We start from the raw sequence: 22,664 nt of genomic DNA on the forward strand, positions 1-22,664 counted from the left end.
AAAACCTGCATCTCCGCCCCCTTTCCGGCACGATGCTATGACGCACAATGAAGTTCCGGCCACTGTCGTGTACATTCGGAAGAACAATATACAACGGCAAATTTTTTCTTTGTTTCGTGCAAGATGCAGCAACACTGGCAAGACAGCAAGGTGACAGAGCTTCTTCTGATCCGAGGAGAAGGAGAAAAAAGGCGACAGGTTTCTGGCGCAGTTAGACACACTGCGATATACAAAAATACCCTGTTTGTGACGTCAGACGGTGACGCAGCAGAGAAGAGACTGAAAAGAGTATACTCCACTGGTAATGGGAGAAGAGACAATCGGCATTTATTGGCGGGTCATCCCGGGTTTGAAAAAACCCAAGTCAGCGTGACTTGACGGAGCGAGCCGGAGCGAGCCGGAGCTGTCCGGCGACGCAGCAGTAACGAGCTGCTCATGCATGCAGTCTGAAGCCACCGGTCTTACCCTTGTTAAGACAACTAACAAGCCATTTAAGATAATCCAGCGCTTGGCATTCAAACTAAAGAAGTGGTTGCACTGAAAAACATTGTATGTTCTGGCTTTGCACATCAGATCCTTAAACAAGCTCACTTGTAGCTCATGTTCTTCCAGCTGTGTGAATCAGGGTGGGTATAGGTGGTACCACCATCACTACTCTGGATGAGTCGAAGCTCTTCTATTGAAGTCACTAACATCTTGTGTTACTTTCCATGTTTTGCAGACTGCAGTGTTGTGTGCATCCTTTCATTTTTAAATGACGTTTGATCTCTTGCTTTTTTTCTCTGATGTTGAATGTGTTTCAACATCAGACCTGTGACTCGCTGCATGTCGCCAGAAATGATCAAATAGCAGCATGGCATGGAGAGCGGGTGTGATGTGGATTATCTGCAGTGTGCACAGTGTTTGCTTGTGTGTTTGTGTGTGTCTGCCCTCACACACGCTGACACTTTCCTCTGCCTGCTTGCAGGTCAACAACGCCACAGCCCGAGTAATGACCAACAAAAAGGTGGCAAACCCTTACACAAACGGTAAGACTTCATCTCCATCTCTTCCGACCTGACGGTTTTATGGTTGTATTTATTAGAAGTGTGTTCACCTTTAGCGCATTGGGAATGTTGTGAATTGTAAATGGAAAGGAAATCAAAAGCCTGGAGGCCATGCAGCAGATTCATTCACACAAAAAAAGACTTTGGTTATTGAAACCAATATTTGTCAAAGGCGGTGGGTTTGGTTTGAAATATCACGCAAATAGCAAAGTGAAATGTTTTCTAACACGGAGGGGAGAGACGTTAAAAGGGTAAAAAGGGAAAAGGGCGGCAGAGAGAGAGAGAGGAAGAATGGAGATCAGAGGACAGGAGGAGGAGAGTTTGGTAGATGGACGAGAGAGTGAATGGGTAAATGGATAGAGCCAATAAAAAGAGCCAGGAGTCATTCAGAGAGAGAGAGAGAGAGAGAGAGAGAGAGAGAGAGAGGCCTTTAGGGTGTGTTTGAACGACAGAGACGCTTAAAAGTAAAAGAAGGAAAGAGAGGTAAGGGATGGATGAACAAGGGAGGGAATTAAATGGCCAGACCTGGTCAGCACCTCTCTTCTATACACACACACACACACACACACACACACACACACACACACACTTCCATCCTGTTTGAGGGTGCAGAGAAAGAGAGAATGAGCCCTGAAGGGTTTTCCATTTGTCACTGTCATCAGGCCCCAAGCACAAACACACACAAACACACACACACACACACACACACACACACACACACACACTTGCGTGTTTCCTCATCTCTTTCTCACTTCTGTTCAATCTGCTTTATTGGCTTCAGCGTTGGTCGAGCAAACTGTTGCCAAACACCAGAAATACAACAGAGTAAAAATAGAAAAAGAACTAAAGAAAAGCTCAACATCAACATTTCTTATGACTGCACTTTTCTGTGTTTGGGGAAACAACAATAAGAGGAAGAGTTCTTGAGACTTAAGAGAGTTATCAGCATTATTAACACCATGTGTCTGAAACTGCACTTTAAATATCAGTTACCATATAGTGGGTAGATAGACATTTATTACAAAGCAATGAGAGTATATAAAGAAATAAATATCAAAACAAAAATATTGATATACGTACATCTGTAGTTGAATAAGATTCACTGATACTCATTGGTAAGTGATTTTAACGTTAAAGATGCCTCTCCATCGGTACGTGGAGCCCTGGCTCGGTTTGAATGTAAGACGAACCGGTCGATGGAACAATTATAAAGTTAAAGTTGTAAAGTATCCTAGATACTGTACTCACCGTCTCCAATCTCGTTATTATTTGAAGCTGACCTTTGACCTTTTACCATAGTGATATTAGTGTTAGGAGGCCTGCAAGGAGAGAGCAGCAACATGTCCGTAAACGCTGTGCGATTTACAGTGCTCCACTTCTAAAGTCAGAAGTCATTTGGATTTTAATTGAAGGAAGGGAAACTTCTGGGGGAAAGGGAAAGAGTCTGTGCGTTTGTTTGTTTTGTAAAGAAGCGATAAACAGCAAAACAAATCAGAACACTCACCAGGTGAGGCGGCAGGGCAACACCTGTGCGGGTAACAAGTAACACAAACACAAGCAATCAAGGCAGAGACCCGAAACTCTTTTCTCTGGGGTCGATGGTTATCATGGCATCTTTAACCCGATGTATTGCTACGATTTTAGGACCTCACATTCATTGTCCTCCTGTCTGAGATAGCACACAGAGTTCTGACATAGTTTTTACTCGTCTTGTTTTCTAGTTTATTTGGCTACAATTTGTGCCGTCAGAAAGAATTTTGTGTTTAGGTTTTCGGGGCTATTTACCCCCATTTCATGAAGTAAAAAATACTTGGGACTCTCTGGTCTATAATAACATTTAACTGTTTGAAGATGTGCGGAGCCCTTTTATAGAATTAGTTGAATTTAATTTACAATAGAAAATGAATTTCTTAAAGAAATGTAAAGAACTGCATGAAAGTGGAATTGCATTGAATCATTCTAGATTAAAATGTATTGCCCGTGAATCATATCGTAGCCCATGTATAGATGCAGATCGGATCATCTAGAAAAGGGGGAGATGCACACACCTAAGAAACATAGATATTGATGCGTGGAATAACATTCGGTCCTCACTCCTAATTTGTCAAATACAGCATCTTGGTCGGTGGCCCAAACCTTTAAAATATGACGCTGTAGGTACCTCTCCTCTGTTGTGTTGTGTTTCGTATGTATGTTTTTTAATGAGCACGTCAGTTGCTATTTAAACCCAAGCCATGATCTTTTTCCTAAACATAACCAAGTTGTTATCCCAGCTGGAATTTTTTGTTCTGAGAATGTTACGTGCGATGTTCTGGTAATGTTTTGAGCGGGAAGTTTTTATTTGGTTCCCAGAATGTTCCTTTTAATAGTAGGAGAACGCTCTGATAGTTCAGGCCGTACTAAAATCCAGAAAAGGTCCTCAGAACGTTGCAGTGAGCACGTTCTACCTTTGTTTTTATGTAACATTGAGCAAATGTTTTATAAAAGGCGTTCTGACATCCCAGGCCTCAATAACATCCTGAACATATCTTCACAATGTTGCAGTTAAAAATGTTATGTCTTAGGCCATGTCCACACGTATACGGATAATTTTCAAAACGTAGCTTTTTCTCTGCGTTTTGACCGTTCGTCCACACAAACACTGTTCGAGGTCACTGAAAAGGGATCTTTTGTAAAACTCCGACCAGGGTGAAGACTTTTAGACACTCCGTTCCCGCGGAGGCTGTAGACGGGGTAAACAGCATTTCTGGCACGTGACGTCAGGCTGTGCACCGTTATCTCCATGGTGATGAGTCACTTATGAGACGACATTCCTTGCAAAATGACGGCTGTGACAAAAACAGTGACATATGTACATATGATATATGTAGAGTTACTCATCTACTATATTGAGAAACAAAGGCATCGGGATAGATTTTTCAGACTTTGACTGCCTGCGATTCTTCTTCTTCTTCTTTGCATGACCGGGTTATATCGCCGCCTGTTGGTGCGGCATTCTCATGACAGCGTTTCTGTTGTGTTTTTTTTTCATTTTCATTTGGATGGGGATTTTTTATAACCGTACTAGTGTGGACGGGGGTTTTTTTGGAAACAAAGGAGGCAAAAACTCTGTTTTCAATAATACATGTGTACGTGTAGACATGGCCTTAGTTGAAGTTTTAACATCACAAGAAGTTTATTTGAAATGATAAACATCCTTAAAACGTTCTTTGAATCTTAGATTAAAATGTTTTCTTTCAAACATAATTAGAACTTGTCGGTAATGTTAGCCAACGTTATGGGAACGTTCCCTGCTAGCTGGGATGGTGCCCAAACATAACCAAACTGTACCTGTATCACACTGCTGACCACATTTTAAAAGTGTTGCAGATATAAAAATCATAAAAATCTAAATGTTTTGAGAAATTTCTTCTGAACGTCTTCCTGGATGTTGCACTTTTATTATCTCTGACCCGACTGCTTAATTTTATAAATGTCTCTTAGCTAAGGTTGGGATATTTATTATCACTCAGTGGACACTTTATTTTGAAAGTCTAAAGGACTTGCATATTTTTTTATCCATAACTCGACTGCGTTTAATGAAAGCTTAAAAATGACCTCATATTTGTTGTTGCTGACTTGACAGTGGGTCACTTACTGAGCAAAACTGACACAAGATCTATCTTTGTATTGTAAATGGTCGGACACTGACCAACCATCGTATTCGACAAGTTGGGAATGAGAACATGTTAGCATGTATTGGAAATGAGGACTTTTGGAAACAGCTGCGTAATGAAAGTTTTCCAGAAGCTGCACTCGCTCAGTCGGCATTTTTAGTGACACCACATTTTGATGCAACATATTGAAGACTTTGATATAACTGGTTATGTAAATAGCACTCTGACAGCTTACAGTTTAATAGGGGAAGAGGGAAGTGTAGTAATTAAGTAGAAAAAATGTTTATTTCGAGCTCAACACAGATACCCGTTCCTACAGCGATGCTAACATGTACCATGTTGTGTGCGTGTGTGTTTGTGTGTGTGTCTCCTGTCCAGGCTGGAAGCTGAACCCAGTGGTTGGAGCGGTATACGGCCCTGAATTTTACGCAGGTAAAGAATCAAACAGTAAGAATTTCTTTACTTTAGAATCTGTAGAGTCTTTATTTCTTTGTCTTCCTTTGATGTGTCGTATGAAAGACGTTTGTGAGAGTCCGTCTCGTGCTCTGGATCAATCCTGAAACAAATACTCCGAGTTATGTATGTGCGTGCGTGTGTGTATACATTTAAATGTGTGTGTGTGGGAGGGGTTATTGTGGGTGTGTGTGTGTGTGTGCAGTTTGAAGTGGCAGCTTGGTTTCATTTGCTAGAAGTGCTGAGACTGTCCGCTCCCCTTAACTGCTCTCCTTTTTGCTCATTAGTCTGAAATCTGTTCATTCGCAGACAGCTTTACAGCACTCCTCTAAATAACCGCCCTGACACAGAGAGGCCATCCATCTCTTTTATTTCTCCCTCCCTCTTTTCCTGCTTTCCCGCCTCTGTCCCTCCATCCCGCCATCCCACCATCCATCCTTCAATCCACAAACCCAACCACACGGCCGCCTCAGATGACCCTCTCCACACACTGTGTCACACATTGTCCATGCTCCACTGCCGGTGGATCTATCCTCCGTGTGTGTATGTGCGTGCGTGTGTGTGTTTATGCTGAGATACACATGGATATGTATACTCAGGCATTTATTTTACACCAGCTTGTCTAACACTAGTCTGTGGTTTTCCTGTATTGATTCTCAATCCTCCTAAACTCTCTGTAAACACACAATAGGCAGCTACTTAACCCTTTGAAAACGGACCTGCTGGGAGCGCTCTGTGGAGGTCGTTGTTTGCATTATCCTGTTTAAATTGATCCAGAAAGTTAAATAAAATAGAACAGCAGCAGAGACAGGGTGTCTACGCCAATTTATGCTGTTTCCTGATTGGCTGAAGTGAAATAGCTACATCAGTCAGTTCTAAAACTGCGTTTGGAGATCTGACAAGTCAAATCTTTTGCAACTCCACACAACGGCTTCAGACGCTCTGCAACTAACCAGCTCACACCGCTGCAATTTTCTCTGCGACATTCTAAAAGTGTTCTGTTGCGCTGCGAATCATTGATCCGAACTGGGCTTAAAGCCTTCATTCTTTTTGCAACCCGTGAGCTCAGGCTTCCATCTTTATGTCACCATGTTTTTAAATCATTGATGACGTTACTACGTTGGTGACAACATGCGGGCGGCTGTAATGTAGCTGCAGGAGATTTTTGTTTGCATAATCCTTTTTAAATTGATCTAAAATAAAAAACATGAGAGCTAGAGCATACGTTTTAAACATTTAATAACCTTTATGTTGTACGGGTGGGATATGAAACATTTGAAGATACTCCAAGAAAAGACATCACATAATCAAAGACACCAACCAGGCACTGCATTTCTACTGAAGATGAAACACAGCAAACATGCGACTGATGTTTTTTTTATGATGATTGGAGAGGGAAGAATTCAGTGATTATAAAATAAATGTTATTAGGATTTTGAATATTATACATCGACCACTAATTGTAGTGCGTACCACAGTCTGCTCAGCTGGGGTGCTCTGCTGCCTGTGCTGCAGACAGTGCTCAGAGGGGGATTTGGTTTATGCTCTGCTGGACAAAATTCATGCAGACACATTTTCTGAATCACCCCAAGCATTGTTTCCTGCATTAGATGTTCTTTAAAAAAAGGCTTCGCAATGGCACCGAAAGGTGAACATATATGATGATAGTGATATATCAGTTATAAGATCATATCGATATCTTTAGCCAAACAATCTGTTGGTATTGCTTTACTTTAAACTCTGCTTATAAAAAATAAGCATATTTAAAAAAAATTTAGATACGAAAAAAATATTTCTTGTAACTCAAGTCTTCTGACATTTATTCACCCAACATACACGCTGCAGTGTATAACCACGCCTACCCCGCTTTCCCCCAGGTGTTCCTTATTCTCTCTCTCTGCTCTCCTCTCACCTGCACTGTATGAAAAATGAAGAGTTCCCACCTGTAAGTGAAGGTGCGTGGGATTGGGATTTGTTCTGGAATAATTATGAGTGCATTTAATCTAGTTTGAGGCGGGAGTAAAGCAGGATGTAAAGCGAGATGTAAGGGCGATTAATCACCCTTTATCAGGCCGGCTTTCCCAGCACCCATCAGCTGAATCGGCCTCCATAAATCCTGGCCGGCTGACAGTGCACTCCATCTCCATTGCCGGGCTCGGCTACAGGTTTATTGTGCGCAAATCCCATTCAGAAGAATGACGGATGACCTCGACATGCATACACATCCATGTTCACGCACACTCATGAATACCCGTATGTAGGTACACATGGAAGAATGTAAGCAAAGATGTACAGAGTCTCTGGTACATTCACACTCAGGTATAAACTAAAACAACCACAACTCTCCCAGTTACACTACTGTTGTTTTTAGTATTGAGGAAATATTATTTGTTTTACTTTTCAAAATGTGTTAAAAAACAAAACTGAAAAGCAATTTATTAACTTAAAGTGTTAATCTTGAAGATCTCAGTTTCGTTCTCTTTGGCAACACCTATGGCGATAAACGGTTATTCCGGGAGCACACTTCCCAGATATCCAGACAGTGCTGCATGTGTGACGTCCACGGTTGGCTCAGGTTGTAACTCTTGATTTTCCTCGCTGACGGTCGCTTTCCTTTTCAGACTGTTTGCCTTCATCTGAGCGTCGAGTTTGTTTCTTTTTCTTTGGATTTTCACTTATTTGTGAAGTTGTATCTGTAGTCATCCATCTTTTCTTTGTTTGTTCAGCCATAGTAGATTACTGTTTACTCGCAACACTTGCAGAGAGCGGAAAAGCAGCCACTTAGCTCTGCCTACCCTCTCTGGCAGACCCACCACTGCTGGCTGATGGAAAAAGCGTCACTAACTGGGCGCTGCTTTTGATTTTTTCTGCGATAGTCGCCACAGACACCCAGTCTGTGTTCGAAATGCCGTACTATATACTACACACTACATGCTATATACTACATGCTATATACTGCATACTGCGTTCGGCTGTAGTATGGAGGAGCTTTTCAAATTAATTTAGCTGGGATGCTGCTGCTGTCCGTCATTTCAACTATCCCGGTGACGTTCCAGCGCTTTGCATTGTGGGATACAGTAGGCGAAGTAGACTGGTCCGATGCATACTGGAGATTTTCTTCGAATCAGTAAGACATCCGGGTATTTTTGGCATACTGCACATTTTGCTTTTGTTTGCACACTACATTTTGGCCAAATCAGTACGTACTGCTAGTATAGTACGGCATTTCGAACACAGCACCAGCCTGTAATACTGCAACTGCAAAGGCTTTCATCAGTGGGCCGTAGGCTCAATCACCATTGGGTTACCTCATTCGGCGATAGATAGAGACTTAACAGACATTTATTTACATGAAAATCTTCAAGATTATTACTTTAAGCAAAAATTAGATGCAGAATTTATTTAGCAACACAATATGGTGGAATTGGATTTGATGAAATACAAACATTCAACTCAGAAAAAAACTTTATTGCAAAAGAAACAGATTACTGTGATTTAATTGCAATAAACAGGTAATTACTACTCCATGATGCAGCTTTGTAAAAGTAACAATTTGTGCTTTCTCTGGTCTGTCAAGACGAGACTTGCAACAACTTTTAAAAATACACATTTTTCAAATGAGGTTTGGAACTATGATTTCTGATGCCATCTCAGGACAGCAGGAGAATCATGCTGCAACACAGCGTCACACAAACACACACAGCTTTAGTTTAAAAAAAATCTCTAATGAACATGCGGATGACACAAATTGCGTGATGTGCGTTGCTCTTTTTTTTGTCAATTGCGTGTATGTATTTAGTCTATTTGCGTCATTGCACTGACTTTGTGCACGCTGTGTGGAAAGGGTTAAATGTTTTTGATCAGAGTTTGCATAATAGCCTCAGCCTATGTTTAGTGCGTTTGCATCGCAGACGGAGAAACCAGTGTGTGTGTGTGTGTGTGTTTGGGTGGGTAAAATAGGCTGCATGGGCATGAAGGACAATGAGGGAAATGTAATACTGATTGATTGACTGTGTCCTAGACTGAGTATATGCAAAGCAGGACAAATGTGCGTGTGTGTGTGTGTGTGTGTGTGTGTGTGTGTACATCTAATGTGAGTTAGTGTATGCAGAGCTTGGCAGAGCAGCTCTCCACAACACAACAAATAAGATTAAAATGCAAAATGCAGGCAGGAAAGTAACAAGACAAGCGGCTCGGGCCTTTTTAACATATGCTGAAAAATTTGCAAGTTGGAAGGGCGACATTAGATCAACTTTGGGCTTTGTCATATTTGCACGCCATCATTGGTCCAAGGCCACCCGACATCACTGTCAGACACGGAGCTCACCTTTGTAACTGAATCAGTCTGGCTTGTTATAAACGCTAGCCGTGATTTGTCATGGCCTTTAACGTGCAGTGGTATGACTGTAGCCATGCTGTTCAACAGATAGTCAACAATGTTTTTTACAGATAAGACTTCATTGATCCATGGGGGGACAGTCGCTAACAACATGATGCATGTGTGTATGCAATGAAACAGAGTGAAAAGTACACATGCACGTGTTTTGGGGGTTTTATCTGCTCACTAGAAATAAATGTACTTCACTTTAATATTTTGCAACATCAGCATGGTAATGTAGCATGTCCATTTAGATTGATTTAAAGCCACATTAGTTAGATACACCACAATCAGACTGGGCACCAAGAGTCTGACAATGTTGCACAAACCTCCTGGCAGAGAGAACCGCTTTGTTAAAGAGTAAGCTACCAGACTCCATTGAAAAAAACAGGATTTTTTCCTCGTACAGGAGCTGCTGGCCTACTGCTGCCTTGATTGGTTAGTTTATTTGTGTTTATTTGTTATTTTGTATGACTTTGGTTTTTGAAAGAGTTCGTTTGGATCCAACACAATATTTATGAAACTTACTATAACTGGGAATCTACACCGACACTATAGCGTCAGCACAACACGTAAGCATCACGGCAGCATCTATTCTGCAATCTACAGACTACAGCAAAGATGAGTCTCAGAGTTAGGAGTGGTAGTGACGCCAAAAAGTGTGCAGTCTGCCAGAAACATTAGAAGAAGACAACTTTGCAACCGAATTGTAGACTTGTGTTTTAATTGTGCATAAATCCTGTATTTATGTAGGACGTAGAAGTCGAATTAGAATTAATTAATAGGATTGGTTTACCCAGATGTTGAGGAAATGTACGTATTCATTGCTCTTTACAAATTAATCTTGCCTGCTCATCGAGCCGATCAATAATAGGAAACTGAAATGGAAGTTGGCCAAAATTAAGAGATGACATTGTTTAACATGGATTCCTTGGTTGCGGGCATGTATTTACATAGCAGTCAATGGCTTTCTGCACTTCACTGACGCACAGCAGCAGTGAAAAACAGCTACAGAGTGGCAGAAAGTGACCCCCGTCTTACGCCCGCCTCCCGCGCAGCATTGAATAACATTGGAGAAGTTCTGTCCCGGCACACGCGTGTCAAAAATACGCTTCAAATACGTTGCCTGTGTAGATTCCCACGAAACTCAATCCAAGGAACTCCTGTGTTCTCAGAGGTTAAATAACTCTTTTGGTCATTGTAGTCTGGTAGAGTTGAAGAGAGCAACGTAAAGAATGTTTATGTGTTTCAAAGAAAGTATTACTCCGTCACAAAAATGATCATTTGTGTCAGAGCCTGTCAAAAACAAGAACTTTTAGTGGACTTACTTTGATCAGGCTCATTTGCCTGAAAGCACTACAGTACAGCCATTACAGCCCATTTCACGGCTGCTGTCTGAAGTGATCTGCTGGAGTAATACCAAAACATTATGTATCTTTTTAAGTCATTTTTGGCCACAAAGTGTAAAAAAAAGAAAGGGCCCAGTTTTTAAAAATCATGAACCACCCTTTAAAAAGAGTGATTTCAGCTTACGTTACAAGTCATTCTCATACACAGCCTACACGAGCAGTTAAAATGTGTGTATGCAGCCTCTGTATAATAGCTCATGCATGTGTGTATCAGCGGATGTTGCTGTTTGTTTGTTTTATGAGCCTGCTGGCTGTCAGACACAGGTCCTGCCATGATTCATGGGTTATTACAGCACCGCTGTAGCATGCACAGGCCATAGCTCATCATCAGATTGCATTCATATACGTCACAGCAACAACAACAGGCACATACACATGTCCTCATGCTCCCTCATATGCATGTACACACATACCGCGCACCTCCTGGCACACACACACACACACACGGGCGCGCAGAGGAATGAATATATGGATGTCTGATATTAAGAAAGGAAGGATGGTGGGGGCAAGAAATTGATCTTTTGCTCAGAATATATCACCAATGGACAATGTGCTGGCTGTGTAGCATATTAATGCTGTTTTCTGACTAGTTAGAGAAGGCAGAGGCAGACACAGCGGAGGGACAGGATGTTCATCACACTACAGAGAGAGAGAGGGGTAGAGAGGGAGACAGAGTGTTTCTGTCTCGGAGCTCTCATGTTGTGTTTTGCAGACTGTAGGAGTCATTCATATCAGGGGGGCTGTCAGAGGTCTGAAGATGCTCAGGAGGTGATGGTATATGTTTGGAGTTTAACAGGACTCCTTTCAAGGCTTCTGCCTGTTTGTGTTTACAGCCCACAGGTCACCAGTGGAAAGCTTTACACTGTTCCCGTACGTCTGTTCTTTAAAATGATTTAGTTGTGCACAAGCAGCCAGAAGGATATCAGTGAAGTCTGACAGGACATTAACACTACTTTAGTGAAATCCTGATCACTTGTTGCTGCAAAATATGAACCTTATTTAATTACAACATGAATACATTACAGGACATCCATGTGAAACAGACATACTATTTTAAATGGTTAACTGAGGTCAAAGGTCAGACCATTTTAAATGCTCCCCATGTAAAAATAACTTTTGGTCCGTTCAGTTAATTTACTTTCAAGCAGCACAGAAAACAAGTCTGAGGACTCCTCATTTAGTAATCCATCACAGTGATGGATTATACACCTTCACTGTGAACAGGAACACTTAGGTTTTGCATAATTGCTACAGAATATTAAAAACAGGCTCTTTTATATCAGGCTCTTTTTATTTTGAAAGAAGCTCACAGATACAGAACAAGACCCTCGTTCTCTGCTTCAACAATGTATCTGTAACTGTGTCCCTGTGAGATTATTTACTACAGTAAAAGAAAGGTGTTTGTTTCATCTACAAGTTAGATGTTTGTTTGTTTTTTACAGTAAGATGAGCCTCCAACAAGACAATGCTCTGACCCCAAACTCTAACCCTTACCTTCCATGGCATCGTTTTATCAAAGCTAAGGGCTTTTCTCAAACCAGACCCTCCTCACTCTCACTTCGTCAAGGATTTAACTGCGTTTAAAGTCACACTCACAACTGACTGAAGCACCCTTCATTAAGATGTAGGGATCAGATACAGTGGCGAGCTTTGGGACTAACTCCCCTCAACACTGCAGAAACTGAACCTTAATGTATCCATGGTTTCATGTCTGGCCACTGCTGAGTGAATAAAACACTGTCCCATCAAATACACTAATAGCATTTTCTAGACTAAAAACAGATTTATTAGATCCTGAATACAATGTTTACTTTCAGATTTAAACGTCTTTATGACACGATTCAAAGTTTTAATGTTTTAATCTTCATTAAAGCTCCTGTGAGGAGACTGAAATTAATTCTGTTTACTCTTAATTTCCGACAAAAGCAAACCAGACCGTCAGCGACAAGACTGAGTGTTTCTTTATAGTTATTTTTAATGCCTGAAACCTGAGAGGTATGGCTTTGTCCACAGGGGGCGACAAAATCAACACAAACCAAAAGGTCCTCACAGGAGCTTTAAAGTGGTTTATGTTAAGCGTCTTTCATGATGAGCACAACTCAACGTTGCATCCGGTCAGTGTGGACTGTACTGATATAGCGCTTTTCTAGTCTTTGCGACCACTCAAAGCTGCTTTTACACTACATGTCACATTCACACACACATACATGACCGTAAAGTGTCCAACTGTCAATCAGTTATCACACCGGGAGCAATTTGGGGTTCAGTGTCTTACTCAAGGACACTTCGACATGTATCCTGAGGAAGCTGGGGATCAAACCTCCGCCCTTCCGATTGAAAGACGACCGACTCTACCACTGAGCCACTGCCGCCCCTGTGTCATCATCAATGTGATGCAAGCACGCAAAATCTGTAGGCGACAACAGGAAGGACCTTTACCTTTACATTACCGTGCCTGTGACCAGGCATTATTGTTACTACTAAAGTTAATCAAAAATGAATGGTGAAAATGATGATTTTTTTGAATTTAGCATTTTTAGTATAAATGTGAAATGTTGGAGCACTACTCAGGGCTTCATGTTGGGAAATCATCACATCTAATAGAGCAGTTAACTGAATGCATAAAATGTTTTTTAATAATATTAATATAATTCATAACAACAACATATAAAACACATTTTAAAAAAATAAAATAAATAGTTTTTTTTTGGTTTCTGATCAGATTTTGAAGTTTCACTTCAGACTGGAACTTATAGCATTATTGTTTTTAAAATGATGTGTGTTATTTATTTGCGTTTTTAACTTTGCTCTACTTGTGACATATAATCCACATCAGAATAACACTGCTGTGAGTGTACATTAACATGTGCCACTACATAAGACGTGTACACCCAGAATCCAGAGCACTAGTCTGTGTCGTGGCGTTTTAGTGTGGGGGAAGCTGCTACATACAAAGACCATGAAGATAATTAGAGGCTGGCACAATGTGTGTGTTTGTGTGTGTGTGAGGGCCTTGCTCCCCTGCAGACTGAAGGTGAAACCAGGACCTTCAGCTTCACAATGCCACCCAGTGTCTGTTAGGGGGACCCTCGTGTGTATTTATGTGTGTGTGTGTGTGTGTGTGTGTGTGTGTGTGTGTGTGTGTGTGTGTGCATGATGAACCATGGCCATAGGGCTGAATCTGCCGCTCCAAACAATACAGGCCATCTGCTCCGTGTCCCTGCTGCCAAACACTGACCTGTGCCTCACGCAGGCCTCCGTGCCTCTCTCTCTCTCTCTGTCTGTGCCAGCTCAGCTCTCTCCCTCAGAGGGACATCCAACCGACACCTCCATACTTGTTTATATTTTTCTTTACCATGTTAAGTTCTTCCCCTTAAGGAAGAATAATCTGCTCAAAGTTGTAGATGTATTTCAGCTTGTGACCGGAATAAAGATGTAATACTTTTTTCTTAGTCAACAAAAATGTATTTTCTAAATAGAATGCTGAAATATTCTGTCTAAATATAAAATTCCTCACACCTTAATGTCAAGTATAATTATGTGGTCAGAGGACACACCTTGTCATGTGTTGTTTGACATCCTGTTTGCTTTTTGCTGTCTTTAAATCCCATGTGTGAACCAAAAGCATTGATACTTAAATCTTTCTAACATGTATTATGTTTATCCAAAGCTGGAAAGATGTTCCTCTTTCCTCTGGTATACCTTTTGTTGTAAAGAGCTCACAGACACTGACAGATCGTGCTGGCAAAGTCAGAATATGTCAAAAGTTTCCTCCTGTTTGAGTTGAACACAGTCTAATGGCAGTTTGTTGAAATAGTTATGAAATCATAAAATATGGAATCTGATCCATCGACAGCAAAAGTGTCAAATAAATTTTAATATGAAGTTTATTTTGTGCCTGCAAAATATACAGTAGCACTACGTGGTGGTGGCATGAGCTGTGTGTCTGACAGCCTTCAAAGCGCTCTGCTGCCTCATCACCCACGAGTTTGTGTTTTTATTAATCCTAATCAAGTAGTTTTGGTTTGCAAACCCAAATAAAAAGTAGTGACAGTTTAATTTTTGATCTGGTTTTGGTTTAAATATGGTAAATAATCAAAGAAGGAAGCTAAGTGACGATCTGTGTGTCTGTTAAAATAATTCCACTTTGAATTTTTGTCTCATAATTGATTTGAGCACTGGTCACCTCGCCCGCCTATATTTACTCTCAAATGCAAGAAGAGAGGAGGAAAGGAGTTTTTTTTTAAGGCTCAAATTAACCCTTGTGAACTTCTTTATGCCGGGTCACCAGTTTTCCGAAAGCTTTTCATGTTGCAGGCGTGAAACATTCTTCAAATTGAAGTCGGTTTGAAGTCTGTGCTGACAATGCAACATTCGATTTGGTTTAGTAATGTGTGCTAAAAACTTGACCGGGCAGAGGTTTAACAGAGCTTTATTACGTAATGAAGCATCAATTTCAACATTAACTTAATTTTTTTTGTTTTCTTATCATAGGATTGGTTGACAGTAAAATAAATATTGCACAATAGCAGGCTAATCTTTAAGTATTTCAAATGGGATGGAATAATATGAAACGACATATTGAACTTTCCCCCTCTTCTCTCTCTCTTTCTGTCTGTGTCTCTGCCTGTCTCTCTCTCTCAGTGACTGGGTTCCCATACCCCAGTACAGGAGCAGCTGTGGCCTACAGAGGGGCCCATTTGAGAGGGAGGGGTCGCGCCGTCTACAACACGTTCCGTGCTGCACCTCCTCCTCCACCTATCCCTGCCTACGGAGCGTGAGTGCACACAAACACATACACACATAATCAAACAAACACTGTATGACAGGTCTCAATGACTGAAAACATGCTACTGCACAAATCTAATTCATAGCGGCAGTCAAACACACACACACACGGACACACAAGCATATACATACTCACACATACACACGCGCAGTAGCTGGAGAATGGCGAGTGGAAAACAAAAAGGCTGCCTTCTAATAGAGCAGAAAATTGCTCTTTGATTCCAGAGTGGCCGAATTTGTCTCTCTTTTTTCTAATGTGTCATTCTTTATTCAGCTGTGAATGGACTGCTATGACCTGCCCTGCACACTCCAGTGCACCCGCTTCAGAGAGAGCAGGAGACCTAGTGGGGGGGGGGGGGTGGAGAGAGAGAGAGAGAAGGAGAATAAATGTCTGAGGGAGCGTGTTAGGGTTAAAAGAAAGAATGAACAGAAGAGAAATGCAGATGGAGACTGAGAGAGTAAAGGCAGGAGGCTGAGAGAAGAAGAATGGATGAATGGTGCTGTTAGACCAGACGGAACTACTGAATTAGTCTCCTATTGTAGGATAGTAATACCAATTCATCATATTTTGATTAACTTTTAACTGTTTATAAAATTACTTCATGTTTCATTTTGAAAAAACAAATTTCTGCATTCCTTTAACAGACATTTTTGCAGATAATCAAACACCACGCAAGGTGCACTCTCTCTCTTCTGCCTGGTCAGCATGGTAGTCCTCTGCATGAGGGGCACATCTGCATCGAAACGCAGAATCTGTAAGCCCAGGACCAGATGTTGGCATCGGAAGTGTTCTGGTTGCAGTGCGTTTGTAGTCCGAGTTTTATCGACCAATCACGTATCAGTATGTTTTGGTACATGCAGGAAAAGGGGCAGAACGAAATCTGCAGTAATGCCATCCCCGCTCCCATTAACGGTCATCTGACGTCAACAGACATCTGTAGCAAGTGCAGCTCTTAGTCTGACGTCTTATCCCAACTCAGACTCCATTGTCGCTTCTTAAGTTGCTAGTGGAAAAGGATGTGTTGGACAGAAGTCCTTTATCTCTAACCGATGGCTACACTGGAAGCCCCGAAAAGTTGGCCGTAGCTCCCAGAGGCTTAATCAATGTCAGACGATAGGCATTGGGAGATTGGGTGATGTGAAGTTCCACCCACACAAAGTCAGAACAGACAGAACAGTCTTATCGTAAAATCATGTGTTTGTATGTTTGTTTATCCTCTGTCAACAGGGTGGTCTACCAGGATGGCTTCTATGGAGCAGAAATTTACGTAAGTCAACATGTAGTTTTTCGCAGCGATCAAGCCAACAAATATCAGGTTATCCTGACCTATGGTGAAAATCTTGTGTTTATAATTTGAGGTGCTTTCCTGTGTCTCTCCACAGGGAGGGTATGCAGCCTACAGATATGCCCAGCCAGCTGGTACTACTGCAGCTGCATACAGCGACAGGTAGGTTGGCTTCTTCTGTAGATCACGTCAGGGTACTCTGTTAAGGTTTCACTATAAACTTTCGTGACCATAGACCTTTTTTTAAACAAGTGTATCGTTGCCTGAGGATTCGTCAGGAACCTCTCAGTTCGCTTTCGATATCCAGGGGTGTTATTAACAGGCTCAGACCAAAATGACTGGATGCTTCAACCATTCAGAGCCATTCCCCTAGCCTCAAGTTCAGTGTTTCGGCCATCTTGTTTTTTGGAACCAGTAGTGACCATATTTGGAGGACAGGACCCTATCCTGTTGACAGGTCGCTGTGGAAGTGACTTGTCAATCACAAGTAGCCACGCCTACTCTACAAACGTACTCTGCTTTATCATGTTTTTTACTCTTAATGTGACTAGAATTTACAAAATAAAACATCATGCTGTATTGAAGAAGAGTTAAAACTAGTGATTGAGACAATGAACTCATTTGGAAAAGTTTACTGAGGTTATAAATCAACTGCAGAAGGCTGCGTCCACTTCCTATATTCAATCTATGCTAATCATTTTGTCTTTACTTAAAAATAAGAGCATGCTAAATAATCCTCACAAAGAACCAAATCAGCTGGATGAGAAAGGACATGATTTTTAGCCTGATAACAGCCTGTTAGCCTGAACTGGTTAAACCACATTCATACAGACAGAGTAACATCCTGCCACAGGGCTGTGGGACTGTGTGTGTACACAGAGCAGGAGACAGCAGAGGTGGAAGAGAGCGCTTTAATCCACTCCATCTTTCAACTGTCATTCCCCTCTGAGCCCCCTGTCACCCCCTCATCTCTGACCCCCTCACCTCTGGGGCCTTGTACCTTACCTTACCTGCCCCTGTCTTCACACGATCGCTGCTCCCTGTGCAGCTTTCCTCCGGCCTCTGGGAGTCTGCAGTTTGCTACCGAGTCCCCCACATCAAAAGTGATATGTGATATGTGTGAAAAAACGTGTGTGCCAGACTGTTGCGTGCACCTGCTACTACTGCTGTCGCGCAGTGTGTACGAAGGTGCTTGGGGAGCTAATCTTAGGGAGATTGAGCATCTCAGGCTGATAAGAAACAGCCACAGCAGGAGCCTGTAGGCCTCCGATAATGTAAGATTTATCAGAGGCAAGGAGCGAGCGGCGTGCGTGGGTGAATTATGAACCGAGCAGAGGAGAAGAGAGGAGCAGGTGAGGGGGCACGTCGCTCTCTACAAGACTTATTTCATTCCCTTTCTTTTTCTCCTCTCCCTGTTTCTCACTCTCACCGTTATTCGTTTCTCCCTCTGTGGCTGATGTGCAGTATATCCCTCCACACTCTCTCTCCCTGTCATCTTTTATACTGTGTCTCTCTCATTCTATTTTTTAAGCTCCCCTGATTTAAAGGGAAGCCTGGGCAGTGAGGTGCAGTTGAGAGGAGATGGGGCAGAGGCGGGAAGGGGAGGTGGAGGAGTTTTATTTATTGTGGGATAAGAGAGGTCTTACACAGAGTGGATGGGCTGGGGACTGAGAGACTCTGCCTCTGTTCTGTCTGTCTAGAGTGCACATATACACAGAAACTCACAGGCACACACACACTAGACGCTGTCTACACATGAGACTACCTAAGAGGAAGCAAAAGGAAACCAGGACTTAACGTCAGTTTGACCTTTTCACTAAGTCCCGCACCCTTAAGCTATTCGACCAAGTATGTGGATATAAAGAAGCTGTTCGCTTTATTTCACCTTAGGCCCAGGAAATTATGACTTTATTCTAATTAATTGAAACCTTTGAACTCCTTGGTGTTTTAATTCAGTTTTGACTCCCTTTATGTACAAGCTCACGACATGCACCCATGAAAACAGACAACAGTCTCTGGATTATTACTGACACTGAAGAAAGCTGTTCTTCTAATTTATGTTTCTCTTTGAACATGTAGCATATGTTATTTCACCCAAATAAATTGTCACAATGATTCCTGCAATCCAGAATTGATTGATTATGAAACATCATAACAATGGAAGATTTACAGTCAGTCCAGCGCAGAACATGTAGACAGAGCTACAGCTCTTTGTTCAGGGCTGCTATGGCCCGAGGAACAGAACTCGTCTTCCAGTTTAAACTCCTTTATCTCCTGCTTGGACTGAGACCAAACAGAAACCCCCAAACTCACTCAGCAGGTGTTTTTCTTTGATGTCACACGTGATTATGTCCTACTGCTGTGTTGCAAGTTGCAAACCGTATAAACATTTGGATTCTGATTATTTAACAGTCTCACAACTGATCAGCAACTGAAAAGACAATAAATAGTGAAAATACAGTAGAATATCTGGTCATATTTCAAGATCAAACTAATTTGTTTACCACTTCCAAGCTAACGTTAGCTACCGTTTGGTGGTGTTACACAACACAAAAGGAAAGGCCTAAATTGCTAGCTAACACTAATGTTAGCTTAAACATAATGTGTCAGCTAGCTAACAGGAATGTCAGCTAGGATGTGGTAAAAGCTAATGTTAGCTTAGCTGTCTGATGAGTTATCAAATTTGCAGTTTTACCTTGAAATATGGTCTAATTTTGGCTATGCATTATCTTTCAAGTCTTGCAGTGAAATGCAGTGAAATTTAAGCAACTTGTTGTTGTTTCTAAACTTTGCAAACTTCTAACAAAGCAGTAAAACAGCCTGTGACAGTCCCTCCAGGAGTTCCATTATTGGCTGAGCGAGCTGTTTGTCATCTAACATTCCCTCTGTCGATTTCCATGTCAGGACTCCGAATGAAATGTGTAAAAACTGAAGCGAAACTAAAGTAAACTGCTATAAAATGCTCCTTTTGCATTGCACCTACGCAAGTACTGGAGAATCCACACGTTATTTATTGCATTTACGCTGTTCTACTCCTCATTTTGAGTTATGTATAAAACCATTTAGAAGAGACAGGGGGATTACTATCTCACTGTACAATGACTCTTTGAGATCAGCGCTGACACAATTGGTCAAAGTTAGAACTCTGATTGATCAATAAACTCAACGCAAGACAGTGGAAAGTGGCTAAGTGGATGGCTAATGTTTTGAAGACGTAAACATGGATAAATAATCACAAGAAGACATCGAGTGTTGGATTTATTATTATGGAATCACTGTGTAGTCTCTAGAAGGACACTGTAGTTTGAGGCCGGGTTGGGCAGTTCATGACAGGGAAACAATCACACCGGAGCCTCGTTACAGCGGTGCGCGTACATGCACGGTGACGTACACGACGACACATGCGGGAGAAAGAGGAAGAGTTGCCTTAATCAGACAAAATTGAAGGGACAGGTCTCATTTCTCTGAATTTGCGCAACTTCATAACTTTCTGGAGGGCCTGATTTAAGATTCCCACCCTAAGCATGATGTCAGAGGAAAACAGCCGCTGTCTGATGATGATTAATAGTGATTGATCATTGACAATTCAGTCCTAAACTCTCCCTACCTTCCTTCCTCCCTCCATGCATGCTCCACTACCATCCTTCTCTTAGGTCTCCCTCTGTAACGCATAGTCTAACACATAGTAGTGTACCCTCGCAGCCGCTTATCTTTGCCCTCCAGACCTACGCTGGCTTCCCTTTACTTTTTAGAGGAGAATAAACAAACAAGACAGGAAGAGAGGAGTATAAATAAAGCAGTCTGGTGGCATCGGGGAAAGAGGAATGGAGGGGTGGAATGAGAAAAGGGAGGGGCGTTCAGGGTGGGGATTAGTTCCAAGCCAATGCTGGTGAAAAGACTGGAAATAAGCCTCAGGAGAGAGAGAGAGAGATACAGGGGGAGATGGCAGGAAGGAGGGACGTACTGTAGAGAGGGAGGAGAGGAAGGAGACGGCGTAGACGGGGGGAGGGTTTGGGACACTGTCAAAGAAATGAACTCACTCTCTCCAGTCTTTCCTTTTAATATCCTTCTACAAACCTATATTTCCTTTTTCCCTATGCTTTCTGTCTCCGTGTCTCCACCCTAAAGATTAATTTTTCTCTTTCTTCATAATCGTATTTCTGCCTCCCCTCAGCCATCTATACTCTTATCACTCTGCCCATTTCTTTTCTTATCTTTTATCACAACCATTCGCCATCATGCGGAAGATAAAACACTCGTCCCCTTTTTCTCATAAATTGAAACAGGTAAAACAAATCATTGCAATCACACACTTTCACCTTTACAACGTACATTTATAGCGAGACATCGATTGCATTTTCATCCGATAGGCCTGTCCTTAGCGTGAGTGAGAGGGGGAAATGATTATAGATCTCTCCTCCGGACCCCAGTTAAAATCGACGACCCAATGCCTTATGTGTCTCATGCATACTCATTGTGGCGGGTTGGCACTCTCTATCCATTATCAAATCTATTCAATCAAAGCCAACAGACACAAGGTTTATGTCTGCTGGTTGTAGTTGGGGAAGGGAGAAACAATTAACAGTTTTCCCAACTGATTAAATTCCCTTTGATTTGCACTGGTTCAAAGAGTTTTATGTTTGGGGAGTGAGTCAAAATGTCATTCTGATGGTGGATTTACTGCCTCAGAGAGCAACTTCCTGCAGAGCTGTCCCGACCTCCTGGGAGGTCATTGCTGTTGGAAAATACAGGATTTATATACTATTGGAAAGAAACATAACTTTGAAGTAGTTCAGACAAATACTGGTGCGTATACTACTTTGATTGGGATGGAATCACTCCACAAACAACTGCAACAATACATGCAATTGGTTGCGGATGAATAAAACATAGCTGGATCTAGTTTTAACCTTTTTATTTTACTAGCTGTTAAGCCTCCATGCTGCATATTCCTTTATGAATATATGTTTAATTAAATCAACACAAACTAACTGACACACAGCAAACTGGGGCGGGTTGTATTCCAGCACAGGAATAGTAAACGGTTTCTTGGGGCTCTGGGCAAAATCTAATAATTCTGCCATGTGCAGCCTGCTGTTTTCTGCTGTGTGCACCTGAGGGGCAATTTAAGGTAACAAGATATACACACAATTCAAAGATAGTGGGAGTAGCACGGGGGTCATTAGGAGTCCACAGCTCATATTTGTCCCTCGGTCCCATCGCGAGTTGATCCAGCCCTGCTTTGATGACTAGATTGTGGGTGCAAACCATAAAAGAAGCAGACGAAGCCACTCTGAAAGTGCCTATAATATGGAATATTCCTAATATCCAGCAGGGGGCGACTCCACTGTTTGCTAAAAGAAGTCCGTTTGTATGGACGTGTCTGAGCAGCCTGATTCTCACTTGATTTATAACCACAGTAAACATTTTCTTATTGAGTTTATGCTCTCAGTTGCTACTTTCAAATCTTCTTCAATACAGCGTGATGTTGATTTTGTGAATTATGGTCCAGTTTAGGGCAGTAGGAGGTGCAGTGGTTAGCGCTGTCGCCTTATAGCTGGAAGGTTCCTTGTTCCAATCCAGGTTCGGACATAGGGGGCCTTTGTTCTCCCTGTGCATGCGTGGGTTCCCTCCGGGTACTCCGGCTT

The 22,664-nt window shown here is 41.9% G+C and overlaps 1 protein-coding gene across 1 annotated transcript in view; it reads left to right on the top strand.

Moving 5' to 3' along the window:
- The window catches only part of rbfox3a (RNA binding fox-1 homolog 3a), an 82,277-nt gene that overhangs the window by 33,812 nt on the left and 25,801 nt on the right, over positions 1 to 22,664 (top strand). Inside the window, exons 5-9 of the mRNA XM_069663847.1 lie at positions 968 to 1,028; positions 5,081 to 5,134; positions 15,587 to 15,719; positions 16,959 to 16,998; positions 17,114 to 17,178. Of these exons, the coding sequence (XP_069519948.1) occupies positions 968 to 1,028; positions 5,081 to 5,134; positions 15,587 to 15,719; positions 16,959 to 16,998; positions 17,114 to 17,178 (353 nt within the window). The remainder of the gene's footprint in view (positions 1 to 967; positions 1,029 to 5,080; positions 5,135 to 15,586; positions 15,720 to 16,958; positions 16,999 to 17,113; positions 17,179 to 22,664) is intronic.

This window comes from Semicossyphus pulcher, unplaced genomic scaffold (genome assembly GCF_022749685.1).
Source record: "Semicossyphus pulcher isolate SPU_LCO1_2020_fin unplaced genomic scaffold, fSemPul1.0.p SCAF_16, whole genome shotgun sequence".
NCBI classification, from domain to species: domain Eukaryota; kingdom Metazoa; phylum Chordata; class Actinopteri; order Labriformes; family Labridae; genus Semicossyphus; species Semicossyphus pulcher.